We start from the raw sequence: 13,881 nt of genomic DNA, 5'->3' as shown, positions 1-13,881 counted from the left end.
TAACCAATCCACAGCATTTTTTCGCTCTGGCTTTCCAAATTCCTATAAGCGACACTTCGTTCACATTTTTTTCTGTGCCAGGAAAGTGGTCTTCCAACCCTGTCTCATTAGCTTAATCTAGTTAACAAGTATATTTCCTTCTACAAAGTATTTTATATGTCAAGGAAATGTCCAAACAAATTTGCCAAAGGTTGGCAGCTCTGAATTGAGTCTGAGGCTACAATTGCTCTTGAGGCATTTCCCCCGATTATTAGCTAATGAGGTTTATTATAGTTTGTATTTTACTTATGGTACTACTTCTTTTCGGGTTGGAAGCGGAGGAGTGAGGGAATGAGTAGGTATCAGTGTGTGTGTACATAGCTATGTCTTAGAAGCGTTTCGTCTGGAATTGCCACACTTTTGGAAAATGTGAATCTTCCTCCATAGCCTATGTTTTTTTCGAGATGTATATTTATTCCTTGCTTAGAAGGTTGTGCTCCATTACCATACGGCTAAAATGACAAATGTGCCTTTTGAAGGTTGTGTGTGATATGGGAAAAAAACAATTACTAGAAACCGTGTAAAAGTATCTCCCCAATGAGAGTATGCAATGAATCTGACAACACGTGATCGTTTATTAAGATTTATTTACAATGAAGCAATGTTTAGTTTAATCTTGCAGACCACATTTCTGGTCAGGAGAAATTTAGCTCCACAGCTGAAGCTATAAAGATCAGATTCATGTATAAAATCACAAATGAAACACGAACACAAAACAAAAACTGAAAGGGTGGAGCGCTGTGCCATTCACTTTACCATCAGGGTGGTGGTCTCCAAGCTGTGGCAAAACTACAACTTCCAGCATGGCTGTCACAACATGCTGAGAGTTGTAGTTTTAGCACAGCACTGCCGGTTTTATACTACAACTGGCTGCCTATGATACTATCCCCATGCTTCATGAGTACAGAGCCCACTGATGTGTCATTGTAGCATATATCTCTACCACAAGAGACATCATGGCATGGGATAAGTGTCAAGCCTGGCACGCTCTCCTGCACCCAGCGGGAAAGACTGATGGTAACAAAGCATTATGCACAAAGCCGTTCCACTAGTGATAGAAAGAGCTGTAAACTAGGAAATTTGACATAAAAGAAACTATAGAGCAATTATAATCCAAACAAGCCATAAACTACAAAAGCCACAGACTTGGCCTCGGATACAAAACACATTAATGTCATGCAGATACAAAAAGATTCTGACTTTGCTTGGATTTCATGTAGATATAGGTAGAGTTCCCTCATCTGTACATTAGTACTGTATTATTATATAAGGACCTACAGTGTAGTGGATGAGGCACTGCAGAAGTTGCTTGTTGAGGTCATGTTCTCCTTCGGTAAAGCACCCAGGGCCTGGAGAGCAGCAGTGGCAGCGGTAGCCTTGGCGAGCTTCTTGGTAAGACTGGGCTGACTCGGTTGACATAACACTCCGTTTACAGTTACCTGTCAGGGCGGAGGAACCTAAACTTATTATTCAGAAATTTAATTTTTCTCATGCAGAAAAAGAACAAAGGGGAAAAACGGAGAGGATGGATCAAAACACAGGGAGAAAATACGAGAATTGTGCACCGTCCCCTCTACCCAGGACATGGTGTGAAGGGGCACAAAGATCCAGAGCAAAGAGTACCAAACCCAGCCCTACACAGTGAACAGTAGAAGTTGTGCATGGATTACTCCCTTGCTTAATAAATAACTGCCCCCATAAAAAAAAAATCAGCTGCACCATGCAAGCCTCATTTCTACAAGCTACACAATACAACAATCCCTACAACAGTAGGGATCGGTCGATCATCTAATGTGTATGCGGCCTCTCGCTCTGACAGATTATGTAGGAGGACATACGGATCGGGTGGGTTGGAATTCAATCGGCTGATTCTTTTGGTTCTCTCATATAAAATAACACTGGGCGCTCCTCCAACCGCAGGGGGGACAGCAAGGCGCTCGTCCAACGCCGGGGGGCAGCAGGGCACTCCTTCAACACCAGGGGGACGGCGGGGCGCTCCTCCATAAGGTGGGAGTTGGCTGTTGGACCATCGTTCCTCTCACAGTCATCTAATCTTTAGTGCAGTGTCGGAATATCCACCAACTACTCTCTGTGACTGCACCCAGTTGTAACCCAATAAAATAATTTTACAGAAAAACAGTATATATCATATTAAATGTCAGCTAAGATGAGGGGTCCTTGCAATTCATGAGCTGCTGACGTGGTCCTGTGTCCCCCAAATCTATTAAAGGGAAACATTTATAGAAATAACAGAATGCATGGTGGTCTGAGGTTACTTCATTCACTGTATCACCCTTGATGTTTCCTTCATGTCACTGATGGGACAAACACAAGGTTCCTGCATAATTTCTCCCATGTAACCTGTTCACAGGATTGCATTGTACTCTTTTTTTTTATTTTTTTTTATCTAGCCTGTGGCCCTGGCTGGACCAAACCCTGCGTACCCCTCTACATGACACGTCCAGTCCCACGTGCCTTTAGAACGTCTCTTACCCTAAAAAGAAAACGTTTGCGGTGCTCCGGTCCGGTGTCGTCCACGAGCTCAAATTCGGGAGGAGACAATTTCTTCTTGTTGCAGAGCTCCATCAGGGCAGAGATGGGATGTTTTCCTGCAAAATATACAAAAAAATTATTGAACAAACACTGTAAGAAGTGAAAGAAAGTAAAATTAAATAAGTGATAAATGTATGATCTCTGCTGATCAGGAGAAAGCAGGTCGGGTGTGAATGAAGCAGTAGTATGCATGTGTGGCCACCCCCATCCCATTCACCGTCTCTGGCAGCGATCCCCCATCTGTGGCTCTCCAGCTGTTGCAAATCGACAACTCTTATTGACAGTCCACATGATGGGAGTTGTAGTTTTGTAAGCGCTCAAGAGCTGTAGGGTTGGGAAACACCGGTCTATGGAAACATTTGTAACACACATTACAGCTCCTCTGACACAGTGGGCCCCGTTGTCTGGATAATTTAGGGATGGGCTCTTACACGTGCCCCTTGAATCAACTAATCGGCAATCCTAAAAGTTTAGGCCATCAATGTAGCCTCCAAAAAAAACACATTTAAATCTGTCTTTGCACAGGATTGGGAACTTTGTATCAGAAAAAAAAATCTAGCTCCCATATTAAGAATTTTGGCCCTAAAATGTGACAGTGATGATTCTATATAAGGATGACCTCCCAGTATCCCACATCACAGGTTACATAGAACAAGTGCCAGTTCCTATCATACACAGACACCTCTGCAGGTAAGCGCTCATAGGACAGGAGCAGCAGCAGTACATAGACCTGGATATTATGCATCTCCACGTTGATTCTTCCTAAAAGAAGTGTCCTCATCTTCAATCTTCGGCAGCGCACTGCTCCCCAGCCTCGCTGTTGCGGGGAAGAGGAGTGCTCCTGATGATTGACAGTTCAGACCGGAGGCATGGCAGGTAAATACCTACTACAAAGCGCCAAGTTTGCAGTCTTGGATCCAGTTGGATGAACATGTAGGTGGGCTGCGTTGCTGGAGTAAATCGATTCTTCAGAAATGATAATGAGGAAAAGCTTTTTATTCACAATGCTTTTCAAAGCCGTACCGGCGTCTTTTTCAAGTTAAAAAAACAAATGACGTTGGCAGTCTTGTGAAGCCGATCTCTGGAGAAATCCAACAATTTGGGATTTTCTGCAGCGGGTCTCCGGTTTCCATATGAATTTATCAGTATGTAAGCATTGTGATATATAGGTCATCAGACGCTACATTGGGGTTATATCCCCTTTTAGGGAGGGGCTTATTCATGGTTACGACGATGAGGACAACCAAGTATTTTGAGCGCAGAAATTGTGAAATTGAAATAAAATTACGAAAAATGAAAAATAAAAGGTCAGATGAGCAGAATGGAGTCATCCATCCAGAGAGCAACTCACCAGACAGATCCTTCATTGCGGGCAACACTAGTTTGTTTGAAGCTTTTTCACCATCCGCTACCAAACCTACAAGGCAAAAAAAAAAAATGACACAAGTGAAAACAATAACTTATCGCTCAATATAGAAAATACACAAAGAACATTAAGGCTGTGTTCACACGATGCGTATTTCATGCGTTTCCGCGGCGTTTTTGCAGTTGCGTAAACGCCGCGGAAACGCATGAAAAACGCATGGTAGAAGGGCAGCAATGTTCCCCAATGGAAATCCGCATGTGCTGTGCCCATGATGCGGATTTTTCCGCAGCGTTAACGCTGCGGTCAAAAATCCGCAGCATGTCAATTAATTTTGCGGAAACGCGGCGATTTCGCCGCCATTGTCTTGCATTAGAACGCGCCAATTCCGCAAGACAGCATTTGTACTTGCGTAATTGGTGCGTTCTAATGTGCGGATGGTACCCGGGTGTGGAGGAGAGGAGAGTCTCATCCACACCCAGGTACCATTGAAAAAGCTGTAAAAAGAAGAATAAAAAAATAAATGTATTCTTACCATCTGTCGGCCCGCGCAGCGCTCCCGCTTGGTTCCCGGCACTTGCAGTGAGTTGTAGGACCTGCGGTGACGTCAGAGTCATGTGACGGGTCACGTGACGCTGACGTCGGCAGGTCTTTCAATTCAAAGTTGCCGGGAGAACGGAGTGAGCAGGACAGCGCGGGCCATCGGAGGTAAGTATATACACTCTCTCGGTTCACACTGTATAAATCCATGCTGTTTGCATGGATTTATACAGTGTGACCTAGTTATCAAGCACTTTCCAGGTGATGCTAACATCGCCTGGAAAGCGCTTGTCAATCTGCATGCGGAAACGCATGTGAATCTGCATGTGGATCCGCATGTATTCTGCAGGAAAAACGCATGCACAATCTGCATGCGTTTTTTCTGCCAGGGAGATGCAGAAATGATGCAGAAATTTTCTGCTTCATTTCTGCATCGTGTGCACATACCCTAACAGTAACATAGAGGAGCAGAAGAACCTGTGATGTCTTCATCCAGGTCACATGACCTGAGTCCACAGGTGCTGCCAGTCAGAGTGTGCAGTCTAAATTAGCACAGGTCCTTCTGCACTTCTATGTTGCTGCTTGCTGATGATTGGTCAGTGTCATACAGGAGGCAGAAGTACACGCCCCCAGTGAAAAATATCTTGGCCTTAACTAAAGTTAACTCATTAGGTACCAAATACTGTGATTGCCAATGACTCAACAACAAAGAGGCGAGAAAACAAAAATATTTTTAGTCCAGTTCAATATGAAAAATTTGGTGAAAGGTCCTCTTAACACAACTAAATCAGTTTTAGTGAGACACTGGACGGACTGACACACCGCCTCTAATTATAATGGGTTAAACAATTTGAAGAAGCACTCCCATAAAAATGTTTATCCTCTTAATATATTGCAACCATATTATACAGCAGTATGTACTTACAATTGCTCATTTTGCTTTTCTACCCAGCTAATTCCTCTCTTTTCCATTAGGTCCATGATATCACATGATTTAAAAATTGACTAGCTGAATCCTTCTAAGCTCTATGTACAGTAGAAACAGAGTATTTTCCCTGCATGAGTCATGAGTCACTGCAAGAGTTCCTGGCAGGGGGAACAGTGGAGAATCGGGTCAGGAGTTGAAGAGGAAAATGATTTATGCAGGGAAGAGAGGCTTCATGTGTCTATTCTATATAGAGCAGAGAAAAGAGAATAATTAGCTGAGCTGGATAGAAAGGCAAAATGGGCAAAATTGTAAATACACAGTGCTATATAATATGATGACTGCAATATATTAAGAGCATAAACATTTTCATGGGAGGAGTGCTTCTTTAATGTAATTTACTCATTCAAAAAAAAAAAACAGAACAGGTGGATGTGAAACGGAAAACTTAATAGATATCTATCAAAATGGGACTGCTAGCTAAACGGTCAAAACTCCAACTCACTCACCACGTTTTTGGCTGAGTTTTCCTCCTGCTCTACCCTCTTCCTCTCAGTCGTCCTCCTACTGCTCTACCCTCTTCCTCTCAGTCGTCCTCCTACTGCTCTACCCTCTTCCTCTCAGTCGTCCTCCTACTGCTCTACCCTCTTCCTCTCAGTCGTCCTCCTACTGCTCTACCCTCTTCCTCTCAGTCGTCCTCCTACTGCTCTACCCTCTTCCTCTCAGTCGTCCTCCTACTGCTCTACCCTCTTCCTCTCAGTCGTCCTCCTACTGCTCTACCCTCTTCCTCTCAGTCGTCCTCCTACTGCTCTACCCTCTTCCTCTCAGTCGTCCTCCTACTGCTCTACCCTCTTCCTCTCAGTCGTCCTCCTACTGCTCTACCCTCTTCCTCTCAGTCGTCCTCCTACTGCTCTACCCTCTTCCTCTCAGTCGTCCTCCTACTGCTCTACCCTCTTCCTCTCAGTCGTCCTCCTACTGCTCTACCCTCTTCCTCTCAGTCGTCCTCCTACTGCTCTACCCTCTTCCTCTCAGTCGTCCTCCTACTGCTCTACCCTCTTCCTCTCAGTCGTCCTCCTACTGCTCTACCCTCTTCCTCTCAGTCGTCCTCCTACTGCTCTACCCTCTTCCTCTCAGTCGTCCTCCTACTGCTCTACCCTCTTCCTCTCAGTCGTCCTCCTACTGCTCTACCCTCTTCCTCTCAGTCGTCCTCCTACTGCTCTACCCTCTTCCTCTCAGTCGTCCTCCTACTGCTCTACCCTCTTCCTCTCAGTCGTCCTCCTACTGCTCTACCCTCTTCCTCTCAGTCGTCCTCCTGCTCTACCCTCTTCCTCTCAGTCGTCCTCCTGCTCTACCCTCTTCCTCTCAGTCGTCCTCCTGCTCTACCCTCTTCCTCTCAGTCGTCCTCCTGCTCTACCCTCTTCCTCTCAGTCGTCCTCCTGCTCTACCCTCTTCCTCTCAGTCGTCCTCCTGCTCTACCCTCTTCCTCTCAGTCGTCCTCCTGCTCTACCCTCTTCCTCTCAGTCGTCCTCCTGCTCTACCCTCTTCCTCTCAGTCGTCCTCCTGCTCTACCCTCTTCCTCTCAGTCGTCCTCCTGCTCTACCCTCTTCCTCTCAGTCGTCCTCCTGCTCTACCCTCTTCCTCTCAGTCGTCCTCCTGCTCTACCCTCTTCCTCCTCCTTTTTGTTTTTAAGATTTCTAGCTTCAGATATTTGATCCTGGGCCTGTGCCCCTTATAGTTCTATATCTTATTGCTGCATTTATTCTTTATGAAATGCTAAAGAACATACAAAAACAAAAAGAAGGTTTTCAGTTTTAAATGTATATTTATTTTAGTGTTGGAGCTGGTGTTGACCTTCCCCCTAGGTCCTTTCTCTCTGCTGGTCTTTTGTCAAGTACAGCAGTGACATCACATTTACAGTGCACGTAACCACTGCAGTCAGCCGCTTGTGTCATCTACATCGGCACAGCCCAGAGCAATCACGTATATCTTTAAAAAAAAAAATATTTATGTAGAAAACTTGACAGGCTCATTACCTTTACGGTCAGTCTTAAAATCGAGAAGAATAGGGTCGACATTTCCTTCGTTATTTCTCCCGAGTCCTTCTCCTTCCCTCCAGCCCATTTTTCTCATGAGCAGAGCCCCCCGTCCTCCGCTCACGGGTGCAGCCTTCAGAAACTGATCCTAAGAAAAAGACAGGAGAGAAAGAAAATAGCCGAGTATTAGTATAATGACGTCAAAAAAAGGTCTCCAGTGCAGATTGCCAAACCCAATGAAGGCGGTCACTATACAGACAAGGCTAATACGACGACAGTACAGACTTCCTACGATAACCATCCTGACTCGTCAGTCCTCTGATCATACAATTATAGAAGCCCACGGACCGATTGTACGAAGTAAATGAAATGTAAAGACTCTTGAAATGCTTACGTACCTATGCCTCTGTGGCCGCAGCGCTGTGATAGGAGAGCAGGCAGAGACCATGGACACGAGGCACATACAAGGATCTGACCCTGCAACAAGTTTCCATACAGAGCGGTGAAAGTTCACAGGTGACTGTGAACTATCCCCTCTCTTGTAACCCATTGCTTACCCACGCACAAAGCTGTCTTCCTGAAAACTCAATACTGGGCAATTCTAGCCTCAATACTTCATCCTGGACTGTGGCAAAAAACAGGCTTCTGAACAGTAACACACGGTCCCACCCACCCCCGACCAACATTAGTGTAATAGCGAGCAGTCATCGACATGATACAGTAAGAAAATAAAAAGGTTAAGTGTACTCAATCACCAAAATGTAGATCGCTTCGAAAAGCTTCTGACCTGTCATGTCCAGATATGTTGGACTGAACCAGATCATGCAGAAGAACCTCCCTCCATGCTGGATTCTCCTCGCTTTTCAACACCCAAGGGTTTACTTACTTATAAGTTCCATTCGCCCTTCTCAATGCCAGGAACATTTTCATAAAAGAAGGGCTGGGAGTGACCTAGACCCCAGCCATAGTCACACCGGGGTCCGATTCCTCTTTAGAACCTGCTTTGTAATGATAGAATTTTCAACATCAAGGTCTGTTTCACGGTCCCGCAATGCAATACAACAAAGTGAGCCTCCGCTCCTCCCGGGAGCCCCGGGTGTATTACGTTCACATGGTAACATGCAGAAATTTCCAAAATCTGAAACAGATTCAATGGATTGCACAATCCCATTGTTCAGTGCTATAAGTATATGAAGCAACATCTGATATTGCAGAGGGGAGAGCCAAGAAAGCCGTAGCCCCGTTGAGGTCCTCCAGAAACTTCGAGATGATCGAGCAATCCAAGGACTGTCTTGTGCTGCTTTTTCATCCACAAGGTGGTCAATGTAGATGGCCTTCTCCTGGCTTGTCCTCTCCCTTTCGGCACAGTGACATCTCCACTTCTCTGCACATCATCGGTTGCTGCTCTACAGCGGGACTCTGGCACGAGTGCAAGGCATTTGCTGTTTGACGGCTTACGGGAATAGACCGCAAAATGGGCATTCGTTGGACATATTCTGTTTCTTATCATGTGAACGACCAACACGGCTAAAGGAACAGTGAAACAGACCAGTTTTGGGAAACACAGGAATTCATGATTTCACCAAAAAAAGGATGGGGAGAAAAAAAGTAAGATTTTAAGAACGGGCGATGTCAAAAAAACTGCCGGAAATGAAACGGAATGGAGGCAACTGGCAAAAAATACTTTTCGTTTCATTTCATGGCAGTTTGTGACACGTTGCAATGACACACTTACATGTACTAATAGTCTAAGGGAAGCAAGCGCTGGCTGTGTCCTCAGCATTTGCATAGCTCAGGCCAATACCTCTGCTTGCTTAACATATACCTTTTTAAGCCAGGCTTGTGGGCCGCTGTTGCTGATTTCTTCTGGGGTCAGGACCTGCGCTCCAGTGCTCCCGGTGAACTGTCCAGGAATTGATGTAGATTGAGCCCAGGCGTCGATCTGGAGAAGAAATTATACAAATATAAGAGGAGATATTTTGGGGGAACTGAGGTTTCATTAAAGGCGGCAGGTTGTGTAAAAGTAGAATAGAAAGATGGAAAAAAAAAAAAAAAGACCATTTTCTTTCCATGATTTGTTGCAGACTCCTGCGGCAAGAAAAAAAAAAAAAAAAAAGAGGGGGGAGGGGAGATGATTATATTATTATATTTATATATATATATATATATATATATATATATATATATATATATATATATATATATATATATATATACACATATACATATACACATATACATATATATATATACATATATATATATATATATACACACACACATACATATACACACATACATACATATACATATATATAAAAAGAAAGCGCAGCAGCACTCCATTATGGCCAAGATACATTAAGACAATAAAACCATTTAATTTAAACTGTGTTATTACTCAATAAGCTTTACTTACAAAAAATGGAGGTTCTTAGCGCATAAATTGGCCAATTCATGTGTGCCCATCAACCGCTGCAAGGAGACCTCCCATCTGATGGGTACTACTCTGTCTACATGCCTGTCTTGGGCTACAAGCCTATAACTCTGGACAGAACATGTCACTTCAGGGCTAAAACACCTACAATTTAAATGGGCTGGTAGAATAGAATATACATCACCTGCTGGTTAAATGGGGGGACTGCAAGGTCAAACAGGAGGCAGTTCCCACCTCCTATAGTAATATGTAAAAAAAAAAAAGTTTTTTTGACATACACATACATATATATATATATATATATTTTGTAATGCAGCGGCTTGCTGCATTGCTGGAATGTCCAGGGAGTGTGCTCTAGCTGACCATTTACCTCTCCCTCAGATGACTGACATCACAGGTCCTGTGTGCACAAAAGGATATATAATTTTGAAACAGGGAGAGAAAAGAGTGGCCTGGTGAGGCCTAGAGAGAGAGGCCTGGTGAAGTCTGGAAGGCTGAGGCTGGATCCCCGGTGTTTGAGATACCAGTAGCCTTGGGGGGGGCGAGAGGCCTGGTCCCTGGGTGGGACTCCACTAGCCTGGAAGGCAGAGGCTGGATCCCCTGTGTTTCAGATACCAGTAGCCTTGGAAGGTACGAGGCCCGGAGGCCCCATCTGGGAAGCCTTAAAGCCACAGCTGTGGCAGAACCGAGCTGGCTGAAGCAGCTACGACACGGCAAAGGTAAAAACACTGCTTGATGTGGACATTGATATTGTTACCTAGCTGAAAGCTGTATCTGGAGCCAAGTGGGCATATCTGTCACTGGAAAGGCTCTGGGATATTATGTGTAACATGTCGGCGACCCACTGAGATGGACTATGTTATGAGCGGTTTATGAGATGTAATAAACTGCTGGACTGTGAATTACCGGAAAAACATTTTTCTGTATTTTCAAGACTATGAAAAATGTACATTCACACTGAAGGCATCAAAACTATGAATTAACACATGTGGAATTATATACTTAACAAAAAAGTGTGAAACATCTGAATATATGTCTTATATTCTAGGTTCTTCAAAGTAGCCACCTTTTGCTTTGATGACTGCTTTGCACACTCTTGGCATTCTCTTGATGAGCTTCAAGAGGTAGTCACCGGAAATGGTTTTCACTTCACAGGTGTGCCCTGTCAGGTTTAATAAGTGGGATTTCTTGCCTTATAAATGGGGTTGGGACCATCAGTTGTGTTGTGCAGAAGTCTGGTGGATACACAGCTGATAGTCCTACTGAATAGACTGTTAGAATTTGTATTATGGCAAGAAAAAAGCAGCTAAGTAAAGAAAAACGAGTGGCCATCATTACTTTAAGAAATGAAGGTCAGTCAGTGCGAAAAATTGGGCAAACTTTGAAAGTGTCCACAAGTGCAGTTGCAAAAACCATCAAGCGCTACAAAGAAACTGGCTCACATGAGGACCGCCCCAGGAAAGGAAGACCAAGAGTCACCTCAGCTTCTGAGGATAAGTTTATCCGAGTCACCAGCCTCAGAAATCACAGGTTAACAGCAGCTCAGATTAGAGACCAGGTCAATGCCACACAGAGTTCTAGCAGCAGACACATCTCTACAACAACTGTTAAGAGGAGACTTTGTGCAGCAGGCCTTCATGGTAAAATAGCTGCTAGGAAACCACTGCTAAGGACAGGCAACAAGCAGAAGAGACTTGTTTGGGCTAAAGAACACAAGGAATGGACATTAGACCAGTGGAAATCTGTGCTTTGCTCTGATGAGTCCAAATTTGAGATCTTTGGTTCCAACCACCGTGTCTTTGTGCGACACAGAAAAGGTGAATGGATGGACTCTACATGCCTGGTTCCCACCGTGAAGCATGGAGGAGGAGGTGTGATGGTGTGGGGGTGCTTTGCTAGTGGCACTGTTGGGGATTTATTCAAAATTGAAGGTGTACTGAACCAGCATGGCTGCCACAGCATCTTGCAGCGGCATGCTATTCAATCCGGTTTGCATTTAGTTGGACCATCATTTATTTTTCAACAGGACAATGACCCCAAACACACCTCCAGGCTGTGTAAGGGCTATTTGACCAAGGAGGAGAGTGATGGGGTGCTACGCCAGATGACCTGGCCTCCACAGTCACCAGACCTGAACCCAATCGAGATGGTTTGGGGTGAGCTGGACCGCAGAGTGAAGGCAAAAGGGCCAACAAGTGCTAAGCATCTCTGGGAACTCCTTCAAGATTGTGGGAAGACCATTTCCGGTGACCTGTTGAAGCTCATCAAGAGAATGCCAAGAGTGTGCAAAGCAGTCATCAAAGCAAAGGGTGCCTACTTTGAAGAACCTAGAATATAAGACATATTTTCAGTTGTTTCACACTTTTTTGTTAAGTATATAATTCCACATGTGTTAATCCATAGTTTTGATGCCTTCAGTGTGAATGTACAATTTTCACAGTCATGAAAATACAGAAAAATCTCTAAATGAGGTGTGTCCAAACTTTTGGTCTGTAATAATATATATATATATATATATATATATATATACATACACACACATTGCAATGAAATGCCGTCCAACCATTAGGTGGCAGAATTATTGAGGTCATAGTGACCCTTTTATTCATTAAAAGAGCTGAAGCTGTTGTGAGTTTAGCTCCAGGAAATCACTGTCTGTACTCAGATCTTGATGCTCAGGAGTCTGATTTTGTTTTTTCTTGTACGTTTGAGATCGGTGTTTTTCACAGATAGCACTCGTACCTGTAACAGTCTAAGGAGTTTTTCACAAGTCCGATTTTTTCCTCGGGCCGAGTGGTCCGCACAAAAGCACAGAGACTTGTCCGGATCAAAATCAAAAATGCAAGTCTCAGAGTCCGTAAAAAAAAATTGGACAGCACTCAGATGCCATCTGTTTGCTGTTCATTTTTCACACACTCTTTGGAAAAGATTGAGAAACCTCCAAGTATTTTTTTTTTAATGCGAGAATAACTAATGAAAATCAGATGGCAAAAAGTGACGGTGACCAAACTCCAATGACACACTGACTTTTTTTTTTTTTTTTTTTTGTGCGCAAGCAGAATCACTGAAGTGTGATTGAGCCCTTAGTGAAAGCAATCATCTCTGTCCCAGTGGATCACCGGAGGTTGCCAAAAGAGCTATAAAGTTGATATGCCAAACTTTTAACTCCTTCATAAACATGCGGTGTAAAAATCAAGCAATACTTTATATACATAGTGTAGTATGTTTTTATTTTGATGCTGGCAATAATATAACTCTGTGATTTCTATACTTTTTACATTTCTAGATTCTTCATTTGTGCAGTAAATTTTAACTTTTGGCATATCTGTAAGGTCCTTTCCATTAACGGCAAGTGTTAGTTAATAAGACTGAGTAAAGCCTCATTCAGATGTCCCGTGTATCACAGTCTGAGTATGGACAGTCTGTGGGTCTCCTGACCCGGCATATACAGCGGGTGAAATAAGTATTGAACAAGTCAGCAATTTTCTAAGCGAATCTATTTCTAAAGGTGCTGCTGACATGAAATTCTCACCAGATGTCAGTAACATCCCATCCAATCCACACAGGCAAAGAAATCACACCATAGATGTCCATAAATTATGTGTAATAATGAGAAACGATGCAGGGAAGAAGTATAGAACATGATTGCTGAAATGTATTTAATACTTCGTACAAAAGCCTTTGTTGGTGATGACAGCTTCAAGATGTCTTCTGTAGGGAGAAACTAGTCGCAGGAATTGCTCAGAAGTGATTTTGGCTCATTCCTACACACAAACACTATTAACATCCTGAAGCTCCCATGGGATCCTATGAACTCTTGAGCTTTTGTTCCTTCCATACATTTTCTATTGGATTCAGGTCCGGTGATCGGCTCGGCCATTCAGCTTTATTTTCTCTCTCTGAAACCTATTGATAGTTTCCCTGGCTGTGTGTATGGGATCATGGTCTTGCTGAAATGTCCACCATCATTTCATCATTATCCTGGTAGATGGCA

At 43.7% G+C, this 13,881-nt stretch overlaps 1 protein-coding gene across 4 annotated transcripts in view; it reads right to left on the bottom strand.

Annotated features, from left to right (window-relative positions):
- Positions 1 to 654: 654 nt before the first annotated feature.
- Positions 655 to 13,881, bottom strand: part of SON (SON DNA and RNA binding protein) — a 133,771-nt gene continuing 120,544 nt past the window's right edge. For 2 of the 4 annotated variants that reach the window (XM_073668351.1, XM_073668352.1), the window contains 5 exons: positions 9,279 to 9,395; positions 7,454 to 7,601; positions 3,944 to 4,009; positions 2,533 to 2,648; positions 655 to 1,478 (listed from right to left, as the gene is read on the bottom strand). In XM_073668351.1, coding sequence (XP_073524452.1) covers positions 1,314 to 1,478; positions 2,533 to 2,648; positions 3,944 to 4,009; positions 7,454 to 7,601; positions 9,279 to 9,395 — 612 coding nt within the window. In that variant the 3' untranslated portion in view covers positions 655 to 1,313. Of the gene's footprint in view, positions 1,479 to 2,532; positions 2,649 to 3,943; positions 4,010 to 7,453; positions 7,602 to 7,851; positions 8,079 to 8,339; positions 8,455 to 9,278; positions 9,396 to 13,881 lie in introns of those variants that run through there. The other 2 variants (XR_012303143.1, XR_012303149.1) reach the window with 2 other exon arrangements.

This window comes from Phyllobates terribilis, unplaced genomic scaffold, assembly GCF_046119375.1.
Source record: "Phyllobates terribilis strain yellow unplaced genomic scaffold, ASM4611937v1 Scaffold_2__4_contigs__length_985480577, whole genome shotgun sequence".
Lineage (NCBI taxonomy): Eukaryota > Metazoa > Chordata > Amphibia > Anura > Dendrobatidae > Phyllobates > Phyllobates terribilis.
This window is presented reverse-complemented; position numbering and strand designations above follow the sequence as displayed.